The sequence below is a fragment of the Spermophilus citellus genome, assembly GCF_964194105.1.
Source record: "Spermophilus citellus genome assembly, chromosome: 1".
NCBI classification, from domain to species: domain Eukaryota; kingdom Metazoa; phylum Chordata; class Mammalia; order Rodentia; family Sciuridae; genus Spermophilus; species Spermophilus citellus.
In genome coordinates this window covers 218850663-218876931 of record NC_138182.1, presented here as the reverse complement: position 1 = coordinate 218876931, position 26269 = coordinate 218850663, and the positions used below count along the sequence as shown (strand labels likewise).

The 26269-nt window shown below is 34.2% G+C and overlaps 1 protein-coding gene across 2 annotated transcripts in view; it reads right to left on the bottom strand.

Annotated features, from left to right (window-relative positions):
• Positions 1-26269, bottom strand: part of EDIL3 (EGF like repeats and discoidin domains 3) — a gene marked incomplete at its 3' end in the record, with an annotated part of 399965 nt that overhangs the window by 230233 nt on the left and 143463 nt on the right. The window contains exon 3 of one of the 2 annotated variants that reach the window (XM_081296057.1): positions 25262-25291. The exons of the other annotated variant lie outside the window; for it this stretch is intronic. Coding sequence (XP_081152183.1) covers positions 25262-25291 — 30 coding nt within the window. The remainder of the gene's footprint in view (positions 1-25261; positions 25292-26269) is intronic. 2 annotated transcript variants of the gene reach the window in all.

Here is a 26269-nt window from a genome sequence, read left to right as displayed (position 1 = left end):
TCTATCTGAGGTGTGAGGGGTAAAAATTTGTTCCCATGATGTAGGCTCTCTATTTACCTCTTTTATTGTTTCTCTTGCTGAGAAAAAACTTTTTAGTTTAAGTAAGTCCCATTTGTTTATTCTTGTTATTAACTCTTGGGCTATGGGCGTCCTATTAAGGAATTTGGAGCCTGACCCCACTATATGTACATCGGAGCCAACTTTTTCTTCTATCAGACGCACCGTCTCTGATTTGATATCTAGCTCCTTGATCCATTTTGAGTTAACTTTTGTGCATGGCGAGAGAAAGGGATTCAGTTTCATTTTGTTGCATATGGATTTCCAATTTTCCTAGCACCATTTGTTGAAGATGCTATCCTTCCTCCATTGCATGCTTTTAGCCCCTTTATCAAATATAAGAAAGTTGTAACTTTGTGGATTAGTCTCTGTGTCCTCTATTCTGTACCATTAGTCCACCTGCCTGTTTTGGTACCAGTACCATGCTGTTTTTGTTACTATTGCTTTGTAGTACAGTTTGAACTCTGGTATCGCTATACCTCCAGATTCACTCTTCCTGCTTAGAATTGCTTTTGCTATTCTGGGTCTTCTGTCTTTCCATATGAATTTCATGATTGCTTTATCTATTTCAACAAGAAATGCCATTGGGATTTTGATTGGCATCGCATTAAACCTGTAGAGAACTTTAGGTAATATCGCCATTTTGATGATGTTAGTTCTGCCTACACATGGACAGGGTACATTTTTCCATCTTCTGAGATCTTCTTCTATCTCTCTCTTTAGGGTTCTGTAGTTTTCATTGTATAGATCTTTCACCTCTTTTGTTAGGTTGATTCCCAAGTATCTTATTTTCTTGGAGGATACTGTGAATGGAGTGGTTTTCCTTATTTCCATTTCAGAGGTTTTGTTGCTGATATACAGGAATGCCTTTGATTTATGCGTGTTGATTTTATAACCTGCTACTTTGCTGAATTCATTTATTGACTCTAGCAGCTTCTTTGTAGACCCTTTTGGGTCTGTTAGGTATATTATCATGTCATCCACAAATAGCGATAATTTAATTTCTTCTTTTCCTATTTTTATGCCTTTAATTTCTTTTGACTGTCTAATTGCTCTGGCTAGTACTTCGAGAACTAAATTGAATAGAAGTGGTGATAGAGGGCATCCCTGTCTTGTTCCAGATTTTAGAGGGAATGCCTTTAACTTTTGTCCATTCAGAATGATGCCAGCCTGAGGCTTAGCATAGATAGCTTTTACAATGTCAAGGTAAGTTCCTGTTATCCCTAGTTTTTCTAGTGTTTTGAACATAAAGGGATGCTGTACTTTGTCAAATGCTTTTTCTGCATCTATCGAGATGATCATATGGTTCTTGTCTTTAAGTCTGTTGATGTGGTGAATAGCATTTATTGATTTCCATATATTGAACCAGCCTTGCATCCCAGGGATGAATCCTACTTGATCATGGTGCACAAGTTTTTTGATATGTTTTTGTATTTGATTCGCCAGAATTTTATTGAGAATTTTTGCATCCAAGTTCATTAGAGATATTGGTCTGTAGTTTTCTTTCTTTGAAGTGTCTTTGTCTGGTTTTGGGATCAGAGTGATGTTGGCCTCATAGAATGAATTTGTAAGAGCTCCTTCTTTTTCTATTTCTTGAAATAGCTTGAAAAGTATTGGTATTGATTCTTCTTTGAAGGTTTTGTAGAACTCCGCTGTAAACCCATCCGGTCCAGGGCTTTTCTTGGTTGGTAGTCTTTTGATGGATTCTTCTATTTCTTCCTTTGATATTAGTCTGTTTAAATTGGGTGTGTCTTCCTGTCCCAATCTGGGCAGATCATATGCCTTAAGAAATTTATCGATATCTTCACTCTCTTCTATTTTATTGGAATATAGGGTTTCAAAATACTTTCTAATTATCTTATGTATTTCTGTAGTGTCTGTTGTGATATTGCCTTTTTCATCCTGTATGTTGGTAATTTGAGTTCTCTCTCTTCTTCTCTTCGTTAGCATGGCTAAGGGCCTGTCTATCTTATTTATTTTTTCAAAGAACCAACTTTTAGTTTTATCAATTTTTTCAATGATTTTTTTTGTTTCAATTTCGTTGATTTCTGCTCTAATTTTAATTATTTCTTGTCTTCTACTACATTTGCTGTTGTTTTGCTCTTCCTTTTCTAGGTTTTTGAGGTGTAGTGTGAGTTCATTTATTTGTTGGTTATTTCTTTTTTTGAGGAATGAACTCCAAGAAATGAATTTTCCTCTTAAAACTGCTTTCATTGTGTCCCATAGATTCCAGTATGTTGTGTCTGTATTATCATTTGTCTCTAAGAATTTTTTTCATCTCCTCCTTTATGTCTTCTGTAACCTATTGATCATTCAGTAACATATTGTTCATTTTCCATGTGATGTAGGATTTTTCCTTCCTTCTTTTATCATTGATTTCCAATTTCATTCCATTGTGATCAGATATGGTGCATGGTATTATCTCCACGCCTTTATATTTACTAAGCGTTGCCTTATGGCATAATATATGGTCTATCTTTGAGTAGGATCCATGTGCTACTGAGAAGAACGTGTATCCACTTGATGATGGTTGATATATTCTATATATGTCGGTTAAGTCTAGGTTATTGATTGTGCTGTTGAGTGCTATAGTTTCTTTATTCAGTTTTTGTCTAGAGGATCTGTCTAATGGCGAGAGCGGTGTGTTGAAGTCACCCATAATTATTGTGTTGTGGTCTATTTGACTCTTGAACTTGAGGAGAGTTTGTTTTATGAACGTTGCAGCTCCATTGTTTGGTGCATACAAATTGATAATTGTTATGTCTTGTTGGTGGATGGTTCCTTTTAACAGTATATAGTGTCCTTCTTTATTCTTCTTGATTAACTTAGGTTTAAAGTTGATTTTATTCGATATGAGTATGGCCACTCCTGCTTGCTTCCGAGGGCCATGTGAGTGGTATGATTTTTCCCAACCTTTTACCTTCAGCCTGCGTATGTCTTTTCCTATCATATGAGTCTCTTGAAGGCAGCATATTGTTGGATTTGTTTTTTTGATCCAGGTTACTAGCCTATGTCTCTTGATTGGTGAGTTTAGGCCATTAACATTTAAGGTTACAATTGAGATATGATTTGTACTTCCAGTCATGCTTCTTTATTTATTTATTTTAGTTTGGCTGGTTTTACTTTTTAGTTATTTTCCTCCCCCTTTATTGAGACACCTCCTGCTGTTAGTTTTGGGCACTATTTTTCAATTCCTCTTCTTGTAGTATTTTGCTCAAAATGCTTTGCAGTGCTGGTTTTCTTGCTGCGAATTCTTTTAGCTTTTGTTTATCGTGAAAGATTTTAATTTCATTGTCAAATCTGAAGTTTAATTTGCTGGATACAGTATTCTTGGTTGGAATCCATTATTTTTCAGCGTTTGAAATACATTGTTCCAGGATCTTCTCGCTTTCAAAGTCTGTGATGAGAAATCAGTCATTAACCTAATTGGTTTACCCCAGAATGTAATATGCCTCTTTTCTCTCGTAGCTTTTAATATTCTCTCCTTGTTCTGTATGTTGGCTATCTTCATAATTATATGTCTTGGAGTTGGTCTATTATGGTTTTGAATGTTTGGAGTCCTGTAGGCTTCCAGGATTTGGCAATCCATTTCATCTTTCATCTCTGGGAAGTTTTCTAGTATTATTTCATTTAATATGCTGTCCATTCCTTTGGTTTGAGTATCTGTGCCTTCTTCTATCCCGATGACCCTCAAATTTGTTTTTTTTATGACATCCCATATCTCTTGAATAGATTGCTCATGGTATTTAAGCATCTTTTCTGTGTTGACTATATTCTTTTCAAGTTGATAAACCTTGTCTTCATTATCTGATGTTCAGACTTCTACTTGGTCAAGTCTGTTTGTAATATTCTCGTTTGAGTTTTTAATTTGGTTTATATTTTCCTGCAATTCTAGGATTATTGTTTGATTTTTTTTTTAAGATCTCTATCTCCTGGTAGAGCTCGTTCTTTGCCATTTGAATTTGTTTGTTTAATTCGTTTTCAAAATATACTTTTATTGCTTGGACTTGCTGTCTCATGTCTTCCCTAATATTCCTTTCCATTTGAGTTAGGTAGGCCTTGAGTTCATTCCCTATCCCTGCTTCTGATGTTTCTATGTCCTCCTGTAGAATTAAGTTGTCCTGTATTGTTTGTACTCCTTTTTTCCCTTGTTTTCTCATGTTGTCCACGTTACTTTCCAGCTCTATTTGATTGCCGTGTTTCTGCTCTCTTCTATAGATTTGTTTTGGTTCTGTATTACTCTATTGTTTCTTCTTTGTATTATTAAACTGTGCCTGCTAACATGGATTCTGCTGGGAAGGAATTCCGACGGCCGAGCTCCAGTGACGTCACTACTCTGCTATGACGGGCCCCAGGCTCCTTGCTGGGGTGTCCTAATGGGGCTGTGTGAGTGGACTGTCTCTGTTTGGTTTCAGCTCCCCGTCGAGGCAGGCGGGCAGTCTCCAGCCGCCCAGTATCTCAGGCAGCGGGCGGGTGATCGGTCGCCGGCGGGGGAGTGGACTTCAGCCACCCAGTTGCGCGGGCAGCGGGCCGGCTGTCGCCGGGGGGCGGGCGATCTCTAGGCACCCCGTCCTGTGGTCGGTAACCGGCGGGCGGGCGTTCTCCTACTGCCCAGTTACGCGGGCAGTGGGTGAACTGTCACCGGCGAACCTGTGGTTTCCAGCCGCCCAGTCGCGAGGGCCTGGCCTCTAGTCCCCTAGTTTCTCCTGCTAGTCTTGGTTTCTTCTGCTAGACCAGATTTCCCCTGAGTGATGGCTCTTGGCAGTTCAAACTGTACTCTGGACCTGCCATTTGTTGGGTGTGGAGGGTGTCTATTGGGGACCCCGGCACTCTATTGTTTTGTTCCCGTTGTGGGGGAAAGAACTGTACCGCTTCCTTCCCCCTCTGAAATCCCATACTCAGCCCTGGGGTCAGTGCGGGCTCATCCAGCAGGATTCCACAGAATTGCAGCCACTTTTCTCCCTGCTTGCTAATTAATTACTTCTCTGCGGTGCCCCACCTTCTGTAGCCGTGGGGAAGGCCGGGCGAATCAGTCAGCCCGGATCCCCGGGGTCGCACAATTGGCTATTGGGATCCCTGGCACTCTATCGTTTTGATTTTTTCTGCTTGCCCCTCCCCCAGCGCTGGCTAGACAGGTTTCGTTTTGTTTGCTGATGGGAGGGGGAGTTGAAGGTCAGGTGTCTCTAGCTTTCCCCTAGCCTTTATGCGGGCTCACTCTGATACTCCCTCCCCCGGAAAGCCTAGGAGAGCCTAGGAGACACAGACCTGTTTTATTGTTGCAGTCTGTCGGAGAGTGGCGGTGGATACTTCAGCTCTCCAAGATGGTGGCCGCTGATTGCCTTGGAGGAGTTTCCGTTGTGGGGGATGGGACTGTATAGCTTCCTTCCCCGTCTGAAATCCCGTACTCAGCCCGGGGGTCAGTGGGGCTTGGCCGGCGGGGTTCCACCAAATGGCAGCCACTTTCCTCCCTGCTTGCTAATTAATCGCTTTTCTGTCGCGTCCCGTGGGGCAGGCCGGGCGAATCCTTGTAGGTCTTCTTCATATAGCATCTCTAACAATTTTAATTTTACCATCTTGCTGAAAGAGCTGAAAGTCTAAGATTTACCTACCTAGATTTGGGAGTGCTATTCATAAAAGAGTTAATGAAACCTGAGATAAATTACATAAAGAGGGACAAGGAGACCATAAGACAATATCCAAGAAGTAGCAAAGTAAGTGGGAAACAAAGTGTAAGAGACATTCTTAATATCAAAGTGACAGTACAATGTCACTTAGGCTAAGGAAGGAAAATGTAAGTAAGACATGGATTGTTGATCATGCTGAATGCTGCAAATAAAACCAACTACATTCATCATCTTCAAATTACTTGATTTTAGGGGCTGGGGTTGTGGCTCAGCAGCAGAGTGCTCACCTAGCACGTGCGAGGCTCTGGGTTCGATCCTCAGCACCACATTAAAAAAAAAAATTACTGGATTTTGCCTTTCAATGGTTAGCCTGTGAGGCACAAAAGCTGAGAAGGACTCTTTTATTGTATATTAATAGTTTGCACAATATTAATCTGAATAAATCTCAGATGTGTGGTTTATGAACATTACACCTCATGGTTGCCTAAATTAAAATCTAGGGAATTAAACAGATACTACCACTAGGATATATATATATATATATATATATATATATATATATATATATATATATATATATATTTCTTTAGGTAAAAGATCTCTAGGAAAGATGAACAAACAGATGTTGAATGAACCCCTTAACAAGACTAAATAAAATAGGTAAATTAATTCCACAAATTGCTCTCAAAAGGAATTTGAATCTCAGTGCTGATTTTGGTGCACCAACAGCACATGTGTCTGGTGGGTCATAACACATAATGAGATGCATGGGAACCTCTGAATTGGATGAAGTTTAAAGTGATGTTCAGGGAAATCCTGAATTAGAATGCACTCTGGTAATTTATTTGAAAGGTCATATAGGTGAATGGCTATTATAAAATCTATAACATAAGGGAAGTACTGTACTCTCAGGAGGCAGTTAAGAACTTTAGGTCAAGGGCTCATCTCATTTTTAGACTTGTAATAAGACAATGCTCTTTACTTAAAAAAAAATATCAACTTTTCTCCAAGGAAACAAAATTCCACTCTTCTTACATAAATTAAGAGAAAGTATTTGCATTTTTTCTTTTACAAACTCTCTGAGAGGAAAGGCAGAATTTTAAGTAAGAAGGGTAAACATTTATAGACAATTTTTAAAAAATTGGCGATAAATGCTTTTGCCATTTGCTTAGAAACAATAATTCTTGCAGACAATGTTTTCATCATTTAAAAATATAGCTTTGATTTGCTGTTTCAAAGAGTTCTCCACTTTGATTGTTTTTTTATTTATAATATATTTATTCTAAAAAAGCCAAAGAAGCCAGACTTCAAACAAAACCCTACTTTAGTGGAGAATATTTACAGAATTTTTAAAAATTCTGTAATACCAGAATTATGAAAATTATTTTAAATGTTTTGCTAGAAAGTGATGGTTTACAAAAAAACTCCACATTTATAGAGTCCTGTTAGTCAAATTCACTTTCATATACACCACAGAATAAACTCCATTGTTTATCATTTGAAACTAACAATATAGAACACAACCATTTTAAAATTAAAATACTTTAAACACTTCGTACTCTGATTATATTTGTTACTGAAATTCCTTTTTTTCATCAAAATGTACATAAAAATAAAAGAGAATTCAGGCATCAAGATAATACATTTTTTACAATCAAGTTCCATGTCTTTGATGTTCAGCCTCTTCTTCATATGTAATTAAAAAATTCTTCCCTTTTCTTCAATTATATTTTAAAATTTTCCTGCATCCACCAAACACCCAGACTTAGTCATTATCCACTTATTTTCTTTCTTATTCTACATATAACTTCTCCTTCTCTCTTCTGCTTGTGTTCCAATTAACTTAGAAATTCTGCAGGTCCTTTATGACCGTACAGCAGCATCCTTCAAAGAGTCATCTGCTCTTCTTTGAAGTAACATATTAGTGATCTCAAAATCGTTCTTAAAATTCTCTTTTCTATTATGCCCATTTATAAGCATAAGTTAATTGGCCTGATACCAATTTTCAAAAAAATACATCAATTAAAAGTGAAGTGTTATTTTGGGGTGGCTTTTAAATGTAGTATGTCCTATAAGCAGGTCTAATCATTAAAATAGTAAGTATTGGGGCATGCATATATGTTTGTACTTATCTACATCACTTTTTTTTTTCAGGAACAATCTTAAGCAGTTCCCAAATGCTTCATGTTTAAGCTACAAATATTCCAATAAAAATAGCAATGGATGGTAATCTTATAAGGAGAAGAAAAACAATAAATTCAGATATATTATTTTAAAAGAACCTCACAGGAGCAATTTACAATGTGTAATAGTTATAATATTTAAGATTGTATAAAGAAGCTGTGTCTACTGGAAGAACTTGACTGTTTAATGACAGGTGGTGAACAGGAAGGTTATTGTCAACTTCCATCAATCATTGGGTAGAGAAATTGGGAGTGTTGCAACACTCAGCAATAGAAATACATGTATTTATTAAGTATCCAGTTCACTGGTAAATAAAGTGGAAGAAATTCCATTAAAATGTTTTCTTGACATATTTTTCACAGCAATCCATTGGTATTTTCTCCTCTATCCCTCCAGTTACTCAACATGATGATTTCCCAAGGGTCATATTCACATTGCATTGAGATACTTGGCTCTTGTATCTGAATTTGGAAAGAGGTTAGTCGTGTGTCTAAGCACTTTATACTTTGCCCTTTATCGTCAAATCCTTCAAAGGAGATTTTCAAAGTATAAGAAATTTACTAAGTTATCAAAAAAAGTGTGTTTAAATTAGCCTGAAAGTAAAATTTAAAATAACAATAGTTTTAAAGTTCATTTATTCAAAATAGTAATTAAATTCATAATTAAACTTCAACTCCCAATTGTTAAAATGAATTTAAAGAATTAACAGTTCTCATATACTACAGAAAGTATGTGTTTTCAATTCAAAATGGATAAGCTATACTGAGTTGATTTTATATACCAATGATAACATTGAAATGGAAGTAAGATTGGGTTTAGTTTTATGTTTTACAACTCAGTCACTCTAGTTAAGATGACTAGATAAAATAAATGCACTTATTTTATTTTTTCTACAATCTGATGATCTGTGTTTATTGTTTTGCAATGACTGAATCTAGAATTAAAGAACCTATAAAACATGAAATAGTTATAAAATCATGTTAAAATAATTAATAAATTTGTGAACTTCAATGTTTTTCTTTATAAAACAGAAAGGAGCTAGCTTATAATGTGCTTTAAACATTGTTTATCTCTGTGTTTTCCTTGCCAGATGTTTTCTAGGCATATGTTCAAAGTAATATAAACACTATCATAGTCGCTGTCTAATTTTTTATCTAGGACTCGTTTCTAAAAATATACAGTTGTCACTGAATAAAGGATTGTGCCATTATTATTAAATTTTGTTGGTTAAGGCATTGAAAATAACTGTAGGCTTTTTTTTCAGTTTCTTCCTTTTAATTTTTAAGTTTTTATATATTCCTTGGGTTTTATGTATGGAATCTGTGATGCCTCATTGAGTAAACCATTGATTCCATCATTATATTTTATAACTTATTTTCATCTAGGAAATGTAAACCATAAAAGTTACAAAAATAATCTCACCCATCCTTTTGAATGTTTCAATTCACATTAACATGTTTATTTACTTAAAAATTGCACATGCAGAAAATACCAACCTAATTCATTGTAGGTTTACTTAGCACATCTACTTTTACTGTTGTAGTAGGTTGAATGGACCCCCCACTACCCACCCCACCCCACCCTCACACACAAGGTATACCCATCTCCAAATGTTGGAAACTGTGAATGTTCTTATTAGAAAAATATTTGTTTCAGATATAATTAAGGATGTTGAGATTGGGATGTTCCAAAATTATACAGATGAGCCTTATATCCAATAAGAAGCACCCTTCTGAGGCAGAAAAAGACATTGACAAAAGAGAAGGTGATGTGAAACTAGAGGTATAGGTTGCAGTCATGTGTGGGCTTCAAGGCAGTGGAGCCAAGGAATGTCAGTAGCCACCATGAACTGGAAGAATAAAGAAAGTCTCTATAGAGCCTACAAAGGGAACATGGCCTCTTTGACACCTCGATTTCAGAAACTCTGGTCTCAAAAACTGAGATAATAAATTTATTTTAAACCACCCCAGTGGTACAACAGTCTTCCTTTAACAGCAGATTTGCTTTCTTGGTTTCAATTACCTCAGTCAAATGCAGATAAAAAAAATATTTAATGAAAAATTTTAGAAATAATTCACAAATTTTAAATTACATGCAGTTCTGAAGCCTCATGAACCTTGTGCCACATTGCTCCATCCAGGCGGGGAAGTGAATCATTCATTTTTCCATTGTGTATCCATGCTATATACGCTACCCACACATTAGTCACTTAGTAACTATTGATTATCAGATCAACTGATTCAGTGTCACAGTACTCTGTGTTCAAGTAACCTTTATTTTACTTAATAATGTCCCCAGTATAAGAGTGGTGATTCTGGAAATTCAAATATGCCAAAGAGAAGTTGTAAAGGGCAGCCTCAGAAAACTAATAAATCAGTAGATGTCAAAAGGATTAGGAGATGATATAAGTCAAGGAATGTGACTAACATGAATATAATTTGTACAACTCAAGAGAATATACTACCTTTCCCTCTCACTCTCTTTCCCATCTCTTCAGTCTCTGCCTCTCTCTTTCACCTTATAAGATCCCAAGAGATGATCTTACTTTACATATATTAACCTGTTGGTCACAACATATATACATATTCTGTCCTCAACATTGTTGGGAATGCAATGGAAGGATGAGTCACAGTCAAGAATGAGTTCCCAGTCTAGGTGTGGAAACAATTCCAATCATATTGTATGTGATAAAGAAACTCAAACCCCTTTGGACATAGAAACTATTGCTTCCCTTAACCTCTGTCCTATTCTTCTTTCATATTCGCAGAAACATGATTTACTTGGAAAGCAATAGTGGAGATACTGTGATCTTACAGAGAACAGAACCCTTTCCCAGTCATGCTAATCATAGTTAACTGCCACAGAAAACATTCCTAACAGCTACACAAGTTGAACTTTGGAAAGCGAGAAATCAGTGTGGTTTATAGCAGATAGGGGTAGGATGTGAGATGAGTGTGAAAGGACTGAGAGATTCTGCAGAACTGAAAGGAAAAAAAAAGCTCATTCTAGACAAATATAAACAGAAACTTCGGAGGGAGAATGAACAGAGCATATACAACCTGGCATAAAGGAGGCTGTGCTGCCTCTCTGGAGAAGAAGCATGGATGTGAAGGGTCATTTAAACTAGGCACAGGTTTCATGTACTGAAATTAAAGAATAATTTAAAGGACTCATTTTTATTGATTTTCTCAGAATCAGAATAAAATTTAAAATGTCTAACAAATACAAGAGAAAATGTTCAACATTCCTAACAATCAAGGAAATTCAGATCAAAACTACACTGATATGTCATCTTATCCCAGTTCAAATGGCAATCATCAAGAATACAATTATCAATAAATTCTAGCAAGGATGTGGGGGAAAGGTACACTCATACATTGTTGGTGGGACTGCAAATTAATACAACCACTTTGAAATCAGTATGAAGATTCTTCAGAAGACTGGGAATGGAACCAACACATGACTCAGTTATCCCACTCTTTGGTATTTATCCCAAAGAACTAAAATCAGTGTACTACAGTGATACAAGTATATTAAAGTTTATAGCAGTGTAATTCACAATAGTCAGGTGACAGAGCTAGCCCATCTGCCTGTCAAAAATGAATTGATTAAGAAACAGTGGTGTATAGGGGAATAAAGAGAAGGGAGGTGGAAAGGAATAGGAAAGACAGTGGAATGAATCAGACATAACTTTCCTATGCACAACATATATGAATACACCACAGTAAATTTCACAGCATGTACAACCACAAGAATGAGATCATAATCAGAATAGTTATACTCCAAGTATGTATAATATATCAAAACTTACTCTACTGTTAATAACTTCTAAAAGGAACAAATAAAAAAGCAACTGATTGTTTAAAAAAAGAAGAAGAAAATATGGTATATATACACAACACACTTTTACTCAGTCAAAAAGAAGAATGAAATTATAGCATGTGCAGGTCAAGGAATGGAATTGGAGACTGTCATACTAAGTAAAATAAACCAGACTCCGAAAGTCAGGGGTCAAATGTTTTCTCTTGTATGTGAAAGCTAGAGCAAAATGAGGAGAAAACAAATGAATGAGCAAGCAAGAAAAAAAAAAAAAAAAAAAGCAAGAGAAATCCATGAAAAATTGTTAGGGTCTGTAAACAAGTCAGGACGGCGCCTGGCAAATGTTAGAGTCTGTAAACAAGTCTGGATGGCGCCTGGCATTTTGCCAAAGGGAGTGGTTTGTGAAATAACTCCAGGGAGCCATTAAGTGTGGAGATTACTTATTGGTTGGCTGCTGTACCTAGTTTATGTCAATTAAGATAAGCTGTGTGGAATGTATATATACCGCTCCTGTCCTACAATAAACGGCTCCCACTCCTGCTGTATCAATCTACACAAGTTGTTCATCACCTCCCCCCCCCCCCCCCGTTATTTTGCTGCAGCTGGACTGCAGCAAAAAACAGAAGGGATATTAGGGGAATAGAGGAAGGGGATTACGAGTTTCTAGTAAACTTCTATTTATTAAAGGGGTGGAGGAGAAATGGGAAAAGTGAGAAACTTCAAAATGAAATTGACCAAATTATGCTGTTATACATATGACTATAACACAGTGAATTTTGCCTTTAGGTATAACTATAAAACACCAATTTAAAAAAAATAAATAAATAGAAGGATGACCAGTAGAGTACGGGAAGGCAGCAAGGCAGGGAGGAGAGGAAGGAAACAGGAAATATTGGGAACTAAATGGAAAAAATTATATTCCATACAGGTATGATTATGTCAAAATGAATCCCACTATTATGTATAACTATAATACATTAGTTTTAAAATTTAAAAAAAAATAAAACTAAGATGAGTCAGTAGTTTAATCTTAACCTTCCACCAGTTTTACAAGTGTCAAGGAACACCAGTCATTGGGTGATACAAAAAGAGATGAAAAAAAAATCACACTTTGAAAACTTGAGGTATTTCAGACTATGCTAAACTCTCTAATCTAGCGCTCTATAAATTCCTAAAAAACTTAAAATATGAAAAAAGTGTTTGAATACTCTGGCTAAAGAATACCAGGTTAAGGGTTTATCATGCCTTAAGAACTTAACATGGATCTGATTTTTCAGTGGTTTCTTGACAATCATATAAATAAGACTTAGTATAAAGCTCCTGTTTTTACATAGGCAAAGATGTGGAATGTTCAAATGTTTCTGAAAAAATCCTTACTCCCTTACTCTCCAGACATTCTTATTTTAGCTTTGTTCTTAGCAGCTGAGCACTTGCCGAAAGCATTGATACACTAAGGCCTGAAAGAAAAGAGGCTCAGAGGGCTTCAGTCTCAGGCAGGTTTCCAAAAATCCTCTGGACAACATTTCAAGCTGCCTCACAAACCACTGGCTAAAATGTACCTTGGTTTTCATTCCTCACTTTTATTATTGAGAACTGTATTGTTTGTTCTTTTTCAAGAGCTTCTAGCAAACTTTCAAAACAATCAACAGATCCTTCCTCATTTAAATTTATTTCTAGGGAAGCAGAAAATTGAATAGATATGGGATATCCAGTGTTATTAGTTCTAGCATTTGAATAACTGCTTTGAATAAATGTAATTTTCCTTAAAAATAATATCCCTGAGAATATGCTACCTATGTACATTTTATTTGATTTTGAAATATATTCCTAAATGTATTAATCAAGGTTGTTTTTTTTTTTAAATGGACTATTCATATAATCTTGAAAAAGAGACAATGCAATAAATCATAAAATGTTGTTAAAAAGTTCCAGCCCCTTTATTATTAATCCTGGACCCAAGGCTAAGGAAGCCTGGTCAATCCTCAAGCCTGTCTTCTTGGAGGCTGCCAGGTGCTCTGTACTGAGGTGTGTCATTGCTCTGACCCTGCTCACACTCCAAAGCCAGCACTAAGTAGATGGTGTACCTATCATACCTGAGGCTTCCTACAATCACCTTTGTGGTTTCCAGCTATTAGTTACTATCAATGGCTAAATTTTTGGCATTGTTAGCTGAAAGAGTTACTGAGCACAAAAGTACTTTATTCTATGGCAACAAAAGTAGAAAGATAAAGATCAAAGTAAAGGCCCCTTTCTTTCTGCCAAGGAATCCAAATAATAATTCAAAAAATCCTTAATACTCTGATCAAATAGTGTTATCGTTTTATTTATTTCTTTCTTCAGTTGGGAAATATCTATGATCATTCCTGTCTTTATACCACTCTCCTAGATGGAAAAAAATGATGTGGTTCCTTTGGTTAACAAGAAAAATCAGCATAAAATAAGTATGGCTTAATTTATTCATTAACTAGTAATACAGCAATGTTTATGAAGCATTTGCTATGTATGAAACACTTGTTGTAGCCGTGGAGACTTCAGTAGTTAATAAACTAGATTAAAAAAAAAAATCCCAGTCATTGGAGGGGGGAGGGGGGTATGTATTCAACCTAAACAGAAATAAATAAACTACATAAGCATTATGTGCAGACTTATTAAAAGATAAAATTAATATCATAATATAAGGGAAGGGTGCAATGAAAGGTAAATAATGATGTGAAATTTTTAGCCATGAAGAAGAGCAGGTGTTTTTTGGTCAAAATATGAAGGATGTAAAGAAGTAGCAAGCAGAAATCTGCCAGAGAATTCCACAAGGCAAAGGATTTGAGTGCTCAGAAGGGCCTGAGGCAGGGGAATGCCTGGAACCTGTGTTTGTGTTTATTTTACAGAAAAAGGAAGGGCCACATAGCAATAGGAGGAAATGAAGTCAAAGAGTAAGGGAGAAAGGTGCAAATAGTAGTCCACCTTACATCTACTGGAGGAGTAGATGAAAGATGGGAGTCCCTGAGGCAGAAAATTCATGCAATCTCACAGCCTTGTAAAAATATCAGGTTGGCAGCTCTGTTGGAAAAGACTGAATAGATGCAAAGGGCATAGCAAGGTCAGTAGTGTAGTACTAAAAGTGTAGGAGAATGGAGTCTTAGAATAGGGTATTGGCAGAGATGATGGCAGGAAAGGATTATATTTTGGATTTATTTTGAAGATAGACCTAAGAGGATCTGGAGAGGACTGAATGTGCAGTAGACCTTAATGAGTCTGGTGTCGAGATCCTGACATGGTGAGGACTTTAAGAGAAGACTGAAGCAGTGTAAGAGGCTGTATATTTTTAAAATGTGTGTGTGATGTGGATGAAGGCAATCAAGGGATTTTCCATTCCCTGCTTCATGCTTTCCCAAAGTATCTACATGGTCCAGAAACTACAATAGTAATCTGGTAAGCATTTAAAATATATAAAATCTTCTTCATGTTATTACATATAATTTTATACTACATGCATAAAAACTTGAAAAATTCTGTAGCTTTTACAATTAAAAAATATAATATTTAAAACTCTTTGAAAGTGAAAGGTAGAATTTAATGCATTAGAATAAGAACAAGTTTTTTTAAATTTTTTTTCCCCAGAGAAACTGAATTGACTTCAAGTAAAACAGATGAAATGGGACAATTAGATGTAGACTTCCTTCAATTAGTTGAAGATCCATAAGTTCAAAAGCTGAGATTTCCCAATAAAGTAGACACTTTGGTTCAAGACTATAATTTAGAAGTCCTGCCTGAGTTTCCAGCTTCTCTGCCGTACAGATCTCAGACTCATCAGCCCTCACAATCAGTGCATACACACACACACACACACACACACACATATTAGGTTCTGTTTCTTGGAAAAACTAGAGAAATCTCAGAAGCTCTCCTTTTGCCTTTATAACCTTTTCCATTAATATTCCTTTATAACTATTAATAATATCATCTTAATTATTATTTTTTAAACTTTAATGCTTTTCATAATTGATTTTAACTTTAAGTAGGTTTAATTTTTGGCCCTTCTCCTAGTATTCTAGAGGTAAACAACACAAAGTCTAATCATCAACGATGTACTATCATGAAATTTCTACAAATATTTAATAAATATTTAATTTACATCTCTGGGGGCAATCTTTCTACATTATGACATATGTTTCATAAAGTTGAATTGAATACACACACACACACACACACACACACACAAAGATTATTACTTATTTTTCTTTCAGGTTTAAAAATTTGACTAAATTGGAATGACCATTCTTTACTATTTTAAACATAAAATTGTTATATTTCAGGTGTAGGTTCTTGAAAGCTTTTTAAATCTCTCATATAATAATAATAACAACAACCTGACATAGACTGTGAATATCTAATAGTATTAGATAATGAATTATATTATCTAATACTATTAGAAACGTTTTAGAAAATACAGTTTAATCTGGTGGTCAGGTATTGAAATGTGAGAGAGGAAGGCTATATTCAACCACATCTAGGAAATAGGACCACTTAAACTTGGTAGTTCCTGTGAAAAAAAAAACATTAAAATTAAAAGGGAAAGATCAGGTCAGTAGAGATGAGGCACATGAAGATCTTGGACAAGCATGAAAAATGTGTTTATGAACTTGAGGAAAGACTAAACATTACAGTGAAGGTAGGATTTTAAGAGTCACAATGTGTAACTCTGCACCTAAGAATATACACTTTAATAATAGATGTGCACCAAATTTATTTGGCAGCAACCAGATTTCTAAAGTCTCATAGGATATTTTATAAACTGACACGGAAAGCATGCCAAGGTGTAGAATATCTATGAAGATATATAGAATATACCATCAAGCAACAGAGGTTATACATCTGTTAATTCCAATTGGCTTTGCTGGTTGTTGCATTGACCTATCATGCACTTCCCATTTCTGTTTTAAAGGAGTACCCTCAATGTTATTCATGTATTCACACCTCAGTGTGAATATAGTTCATGATCTTAATGAAAGCTGAAATAAACCTCATGCTTCAGCAGAGGGTCTTTTTTTTCCTTATTGGTGTATTATTGTTGTACATAATGGTGGGATTTGTTGTTATATCTTAACACATGCTCATAATATAATAATATAATTTGGCAAATATCTCTCAGTGGAGAATCTTGACTCACTTTCTGCTTCAGGGGTGGCAGGAGGAAGCTAAGCCTATTCCATCAGAATGTTCTCAGGACTTTTGCTTGAATTCAAGAGAACACATGCAATCTTTGCCCTCTTATGGACTGGGTAAGGATTCACACAACCTCAGTAGCTGTTGTCAGATATATCATAGCCACAAGAAAAACATTTTAAGATAAAGATAAACTTTAGAGTACAGAACACAGCACAGAAAAAAAATAGCAGAAAGTAAAACAAAAATAAGACTTTCATCAACCTCATGGAGGTATCCATTCTTAATTCTTCAAGTCAACTAAATCTCTATTTAACCAAGATCAAAGTTTCTGATATTTGCAACTCAAAAATCATGTCACAATACATAACAACTCTTTTTGAATGTATGTATTTCTAGATACTTATATATCCTACTAAATTTATGATGACTTCAAGCTGTACAAAGAGGGACTTTAGATAATTTATTAAAAATAAGATATAACCTGTTTACTTCGGTTTTATACCTTGAGGGACTATAATAGATTATGTAATTACATATATGTTAAGAGATATATAGGTCAAGACACATACAGATCTTCATAGTATAAAGACACTATTTTTCCCTTCTGTGATTGTTTCATTCTCAAGCCTAAAGAGAAAGATGTGGAATATACAATCTTCCCAATTACCTACTGATATCACAATCTTGTTGTTCAACAAATTTTATCTTGTTAAAAATGTGAAAAACACCAGGTACACAAAACAAGGATTTAAATTATAATTACCTTTTCCTACAGTTCAATATCACTGATACCTATCAATAAGGAAGTTTTATTTTGTAAAAAAGAAAAAAAAGAAAAGTAAACACTCATTTGATTACTGTATTAATGTTTTGGAAAACTAACCAGGTCAACTCTTCAGGGGTAATGATTTCTTCCCTATTATACTGAGGATCTACTCATTTTTTTTCTTTTTTTGATATTGTAGCAATAAACTTGTGTTTTTTATGTATTAAGTTTTAATATTTAACACTACATAAGATATATTATGAACAAGAGTATACTTGATAAAATAATTAGCAAAATTGATCAATGCACAACGGGAAAAATAAGCATTTCTGTACAAAAAAAGGGAAATTTGTAACAAATGTAAGACAAAAAAGAATAAGGATGCACAGCTCTATTTAAGACCCCAAGGAAATAAAGTACTAACATCAAAATGCAGAGCAACTCTTATTCATTAGAAAATAATAGGGTAAGACATCATTCCTTTTCAAAATGCATGAGTTGTAGAATAATTGAACATAGTTGGCCGTGCAGAATTAAATTCCACAAGAAAATGGGAATGAGAGCTAAAAGAAATCTGCAGCATAGTTAAGGGGAAAAAAAAACCCGTAAACAAAAGTAATAATTTTTATAGAAGTAACAATGAATATTTCAAAAGTTAGAGAAAAATATCTAATCACTGTGTCCTGTTTGTAGCTGTACAGAATATACCTTGTTTTATTATTGGCTTTTTATCTGCTAACATACAAACAACTGCAGCATCAGATCTTTACTAGTGCTAGCCAGCATTCTATTATCTTTTTTAATGTGTATATTATTAGTGTTCTTAGGTGTATTTCCTCAATGGCCAAACTGGTGCTTTAAATTATTAAAAATTTATTTAAAAATTTACAAGAAACTGTTTAAAAATTCTGAAACAGTGGTATACTCAATTACAATTATCTCCATTTATTTGCATATCATAGAGTTCACAAGAAGTCTTTCTTTTTTTGTTTTTGTTTGTGTTTTTGTTTTCAGGCACTGGGGATTGAACCAAGGGTACTTAACCAGTGAGCCACATTCCCAGCCTTATTATTTATTTTTGCGACAATGTCTCACTAAATTGCTTACAGCTCTGCTAAATTGCTGAGGCTGGCTTTGAACTCATAATCCTCATGCCTCAGCCTCCGGAGCTGCTGGGATTGCAGGCATGTGCCATCATGCCTGGCTAAGAAGTCTTTTATACACTGTTTTATCTGGGTGGTGACCTCTACCACCATGAAGCATTGGGATCATATTCATACATACAATTTTATAATTTTACTAACATTTTAATATTACAATTATAGGGAGACTAGTACACTTTTCATAGTTTCATATTTTAATACAGCTGTGATTGACAGAAAGATTTTACCTTTTTACCAATAGCCATCCTGAAAGATGTGAGATAATATTTCATTGTGGTCTTTATTTTTACTTCCTTAATGATTAGTGATGCTGAGCACTTTTTCATATGCCTGTTGACCATTTTCTTGTCTTCTTTGTAGGAGATTCTATAAAAATCCTTTGCTTACTTTTTTTAACTGTTTTTTTCTTTTTTATTGATTTGATTGATTGATTGTTACTGCATTGGGAGAATCCTATTTATATTTTGGATATTGTCCATAGTTTGGACATGAGATGTCCCTCAAAAGCTCATGTGTTAATGCAGGAATGTTCAGACATAAAATTACTAGACTGAGAGTTGTAATCTCATTGGTAGATTACTCCATATGATGAATTAATAATTTTAATGTGGTAACCACAGGTAAGTGGGTCATGACTACAGGAAGTAGGTCAGTGGGGAGGTGTCCTTGGGGATTATACATGTTCCTAGCTCTCTCCTCTTTGTCTTTTTATGTCTTGATCTCTCTTTTTCTGCATCATGGCTGCCATGAGCTGAGCAGGTTTCTTACTTGTTTGCTTCCAGACCCTTCCATCATGACGTTCTGCCTCACCTCAGGACCAGAGCAATGGAGTCCAGCAATCATGAAATCTCTAAAAGCATAAGCACACAATAAACTTCTCCTCCTTTATGTTGTTCTTCCCATGTTCACAGAGCTGACTAACACAGATGTTAACCTTGTATCAGATATATGGTTCATAAATATTTTGTCCCAATCAGTAGCCTTTTTATTTTGTCGATTGTTTTCTTTGCTATGCAGAAGTTGTTTAGTTTGATAAAATCCTACTTGTTTATTTTTGTTCTCACTGCCTGAGATTTTTATTGCAATACCCCAAAAAATCATTGTCAATGTCAATTAGCTTTTGTTCTTTTTATTTCCAGGATTTTCATGGTTTTAGAACTTATATTTAAATCTTTATTTAAAATTGATTTTTTGCATATGGTGTAGGATAAGTGTCTAGGGAACACTTGCACATTGTTGATGGGTACGCGAACTGGTGCAGCCATATGCAACAGTATAGAATTTCCTCAATAAATTAAAGGTAACACTATTATACCCAAGGATCCTCCTCTGGGTATATAAAATTTAAACTTAATAAGATCACTTTAAAAAACACTTAGAAATATCTGTACTATCATTATTAACAATAGCCACCATATGGAAACTACTTAAGTGACCATACACAGATAAATAGGGAAGTAACTTATAGAATATGCAAATATATGGCATATATTAGAATGTAATGTAATACTATTCAGCCTTAAAAAATGGATCCTGCCACTTGCATCAACACAAATGAATCTAATTTGAAAAGCTGAATTCAAAAAGAGTAGAACAGTGATTATTGGGTATGAGTGTGAAGTTGAGAAATGGGGAGATATGTCACAGAGTATAAAATTGCACTTATGTAAGAAGAATAAATCTAAAGTTCTAATACAGAGTCTTAGGATAATAGTCAATAATATTGAATAGTGTACTGAAAAATTGCTATGAGGGTAGAATGTAGATGTTCTTATTACATTCCAACAAGTAGTAATGATATGAGGTAAAGAATGCTAATTTGATAATAAAATGATTTCATCATTATATATATATATATATATATACACATACATATATATATATATATATATATATATATATATATATGAAACATACTTAGGTATAAACAACATAGAACATAAAAGATTTTAACTTTTACATATGTCTAAAAGATTCCACATTCTCCATACATAATTTTCATTATTATAAAAGTTAATCCAGTATTAATAGTGACTACTTTTTATGGAAACTGAAACTCAGTCCCTTGCCTGATATATATTAAAAAAAGACCAACTAACTAAAAATTTCCCTCAAGGAAGAGATAAGAATAAAAAATAGTTTTTTTTTTTTTTTTAATTTGAGGTGATATAAACAACTAAATTGTGGTTTAGTTAATTTTAACTATAGACACTGTATATCTACAAGACCTACACTGTGTCATTTTCAGACTGATTTTGGTTTCATTTAATAATATTTTCTTGTTCTGACCTTATTCTAAATGTCATAATAATTTTCTGAATTTGATAAATAAATGACATTTCTCAAGATGTAAAACTAATAAAACCATAGAAGTTAAGAACACTGAGAAAATTTAATTGGGAATAAGCTTCATTTAATATACCTTATAGTTAATAAATTATAATTTATATAGATTATTTTATTTTTAGCAATCAATTTTCTAATATAAATGACTTGATTTCTTAAAGAACATAGAATAAGTTTTGGAAAATGAAATAAAAGATAAATAAAAATTGTATTCGTGCTGCTTAGAAGCAGCCACTGATTTAGCTTTATTGAAGAATGTTATTTACTGAAATTTCAACTTAATATGATCACTTTCAAAAAATGAAGATCAGATATGCAAGTGAAGGTTGTTAATGTCAAACTTGCAAACCTAGCATTTCACATGAAAATACTTCTCCCTTCTCTCTCTCTCTCTCTCTCTCTCTCTCTCTCTCTCTCTCTCTTTCTTGCAAATCTTTGTTTTTGAAGGCATAGTTATTAGGTCAAGGTCTGATGAATATACTAGCACAGGAATAATTGATCTTGCAAAGTCAATATACAAATTTTGAAGGAAATTCTAAAAGAAAGTTTCCAAAAATTATTTGAACTATAGAAATATAATTAGATTCAATATATGAGTTCCAAAGGTGACTTCATTCAGAGGCACAGTTATTTACTATGCTGTTTTAAAAATATGAATCTCAGTGTGGAGTAAGGGCCAGCTGAGTTGGCCCAGCCAATACCCGCGGAGCCTGCACTGGGTCTGAGCTGCATCTTTGAACACACTGCACAACACCATACCTCTATCACTCCATTGCTGAAAGCAGCTGCCTCCATTTTAGGACACCATAGTCACCATCTTTAGTTGTGGCAATTCCCAGCTTGTAATACTGGCTGGCCAGTATAGTGTCCCCAACCATGCAGGGACCCTATAAGTCTAAAGCATAAAAAACAGTAACGCTGCATATCCTCAGTGCTAGAAGGAAAGACACATGATCAGCATGAACAAACAAGGGAAAAAGGTTCCTCAAACAAATCAAGATACTACATTATTAGAATCCATGGTTAGCACAACAGAAGAAATGACACAGGAGTTCAGGATGCACATAATTAAAATGTTCTGTGAATTAAAGGAAGAGAACAAATACAGGCAGCAAAAGATCATTTTGATAAAGAGCTACATAAGCAAATACAGGAAGCCAATGATTACTTCAATAATGAGATGAAGGGTCTGAAAAACAAACAAACAGAAATCTTTGAAATGAAAAAACACAATAAACCAAATTAAAAGCTCAATAGAAAACACCACCAACAGATTAGACCACTTGGAAGATAAGACATCAGACAATGAAAGCATATTTTATAATCTCAAAAAGAATGTAGATCACACAGTGAAGATAGTAAGAAAATCATGAGCAGAACATTCAGTAAATATGGGATAACATAAAAAGACCAAATTTAAGAGTTATTGGGATAGAGGAAGTCATAGAGTTCCAAACCAAAGGAATGACCAACCTATTCAATGAAATAATATCAGAAAAATTTCCAAACATGATGAATGAATTGGAAAACCAAATACAAGAGGCTTACAAGACACCAAATACACAAAATCACAACAGATTCACACCAAGGCACATTATAATGAAAAAGCCTAGCATACAGAATAAGGAGAGAATCTTAAAAGCCATGAGAGAAAGGAATCAGATTACATATAGGGGAAAACAATTAGGATATCTGAAGATTTTTCAGCGCAGACCCTGAAAGCTAGAAGATACTGGAACAACATATACCAAGCTTTGAAAAGAAAATTGATGCAAATCAAGAATCTTATATCCAACAAAATTAAGCTTTAGATTTGATGATGAAATAAAAACCTTCCATGATAAACAAAAGTAAAAGAATTTACAGCTAGAAAGCTGGCACTACAGAACATCCTCAGCAAAATATTCTATGAGAAGGAAATGAAAAACAACAATGAAAATCAGCAGAGGGAGGTATTATACTAAAGGAAAAACTAATCAAAGGATGAACCAAGTCAGTTAAAAACCAAAAGTAAACAAGAATGGCTGGATAAAAATCATGTCTAAATAATAACCCTGAATGTTAATGGCCTAAATTTACCAATCAAAAGACATAGACTGTCAGATTGGATTTAAAAATATACCAACAATAGGCTGCCTCCAAAAGACTAATCTCATAGGAAAAGACATCCATAGGAAATGTTGGAAAATATCATACCACTCACATGGACTGGTGGAAGCAAGCAGGGATTTCCATCCTCATATCAGATAAAGTAGACTTCAAACCAAAATTAATCAAAAGGGATAAAGAGGGACATTTCATACTGCTCGAGGGAACCATACATCAACAAGACATAACAATTATAAATATATATGCCCCAAACAATGGAGCATCTACATTCATAAAACAAAAACTTGTCAAATTCAAGAGTCAAATAGACCACAACACAATAATTCTGAGTGACTTTAACACACCTCTGTCACCACTGGATAGAACTTCCAAACAAAAGCTGATAGATTAGCTATAACCTAATCTAAAGATACTATTAGCTATTATCTAATCTAAAGAAACTATAGAATTCAATAATACAATCAATAATAGACTTAACTGACATGCATACAATATTTCATCCATCAACAAGTGACCACACTTTATTCTCAGGAACACTTCTCTAAAATAGAGCATATATTATGCCACAAAGCAATTCTTAGAAAATACAAAAGCATAAATACTACCCTGCATTCTATAAGATCATAATGGAATGAAATTAGAAATCAATGATAAAATAAAAAATAAAAACTACTTCAACACCTGGAGACTAAATAATATGCTATTGAATGAGCAATGGGTTGCAAAAGACATTAAAGAACAGATTAAAAAAATCTTAGAGATAAATTAGAACACTGATACAACATTTCAAAATCTCTGGGACACTAAGAGATTTAGGCAGTACTAAGAGGAAAACTCATTGCATGGAGTTCATTCCTTAAAAGAAGAAAAAGTCAACAAATAAATGACCTAACATTACATCTCAAAGCCCTAGAAAAAAAATTTTAAGAGCCAAAAGCAGTAGAAGACAGGAAATATTTAAAATTAGAGCTGAAATCCGTGAAATTGAAACAAAAGAAACAACTGAAAAAATTGACAAAACAAAAAGTTAGTTCTTTAAAAAAAATAATAAAGTGGATAAACCTATAGCCATGCTAACAAAAAAAAAGGAGAAAGCAAACTCAAATTACTAACATCCACAATGAGAAAGGAAACATTACAACAGACAATACAGAAATATAGAAGATAATTAGAAACTATTCTGAAAATTTGTACTCTTAATAAAATAGAAAAATACTGAAGGCATTGACAAATTTTTAGAGTCATATGATTTGCCCAAACTGAATTAGGATGATATACACAATTTAAATAGATAAATTTCAAGCAAGGATATTAGAAGACACCATCAGAAGCCTACCAACCAAGAAAAGTCCAGGACCAGATGGATACACAGCTGAGTTCTATATGACCTTTAAAGAAAAACTAAAACCAATACTCCTCAAATTATTTCATGAAATAGAAAAAGAGGGAACACTTTCAAACTCATTCTATTAGGCCAATATCACCCTGATTCCCAAACCAGGCAAGATATATCTAAGAAATAAAACTTCAGACCAAGATCTCTAATGAACATGGATGCAAAAATTCTCAATTTAAATTATAATTGTAAAAATTAAAATTTTAAATGAGTATTTGAGGAAAGAACAACTTTTTTATTTTTAAACCTGAATATATACCTAATACTGGTCTCATAGTTGCTATAGCAGTATTCTATCATAAATAGTTACATTTCTGGATGTTTACTTTATCATTTTTTTGATATTTTTATCATCCTCATATTATTTTTCTGTTTTATCTCAATGTTTTCATTTTCCAATTTTTCTCATTCTTTAATGATGATGTGCCATTTTTATTTTTTGTGTGTGTTAGTTAATTTTTTTTATCTATTTCTTTTTATTCAGAAGTCTTAATCAACATCATTCTGTCTGGCACAGCATACTGGGTCCAAGACACAAAAAAGTAAATATGCTTTGCCCATTTTGGTTGAAGTATATATTATTGAAGTCATTAAATTAAAAAATGGCCTTTAATTTGTAACATAAGAACTTTACCTGCTGAAGTTGGCTCTTCTTCATCTGATGCTATGTTAACAGGAAAAGAGGTGAAGTTGGGGCAGGTAGAGGATTGAGGTAAGGGAAAAAAGGGGAAGAGAGAAAAAGAGATTGAACATAAATATGTTTCACATATTCAAAAATAATCCCCTGACTTATAATTTTTTGCATACATTATAAATCATTCATTATTTAAGGACAGATTCTTGAGTATCTACATCAAATTAAAATGTACACACACTTATTCTTTAATATACATATTTATTAGAAAAGGTGTTGTCTGAAATTTATTTTCATTTTTCTTTGAAAACAAGACTGATGTTAGTTAATATACATGCATAATCATAAACAATGTTGTTTAAAATATACATTGTATATGGTACCCCCAACCATCAATTTTTTTTGAGAGAGAGAAGAATTTTTTTAATATTTATTTTTCAGTTTTTGGTGGACACAACATCTTTATTTTATTTTTATGTGATGCTGAGGATGGAACCCAGCACCCTGCGCATGCCAGGTGAGCGTGTTACTGCTTGAGCCACTTTCCCAGCCCATCATCAAATTTTATTAGCAAAGAGGAATTAAAAGACATTGTCAATGGTCAAAAAATTAGGTATTATCTGAGAGAGAGTCAAAATCACTTTGGTTTTTGTTAAATATGCAGATTCTAGCACACATACTCTCCTTTTCTCTTTCTCCTCTGTATCCCTCTTTTGTTCTTCTCACCAACCCTCCCCCACAAAAAAAAAAAAAAAAAAAAAAAAGAACTCACACACATGCACCACATACTTTAAGATTCAGTGATGATGATTCCATGATAAGGACACAGGAACATTACATTTTAAAGGTTGACCCCAGGTGGTTTTCACTTATGTGTTCTGCAGCCCCCACACACACAGATAAATATGGATATTAGAAAAGCAGAGGCCACAATGTGAGTATACAATTTATCCTGGAGTAGTGTTTCACAGCCCTTGTGTTGACAGAATGCCAAATTCTGTTGTCTAC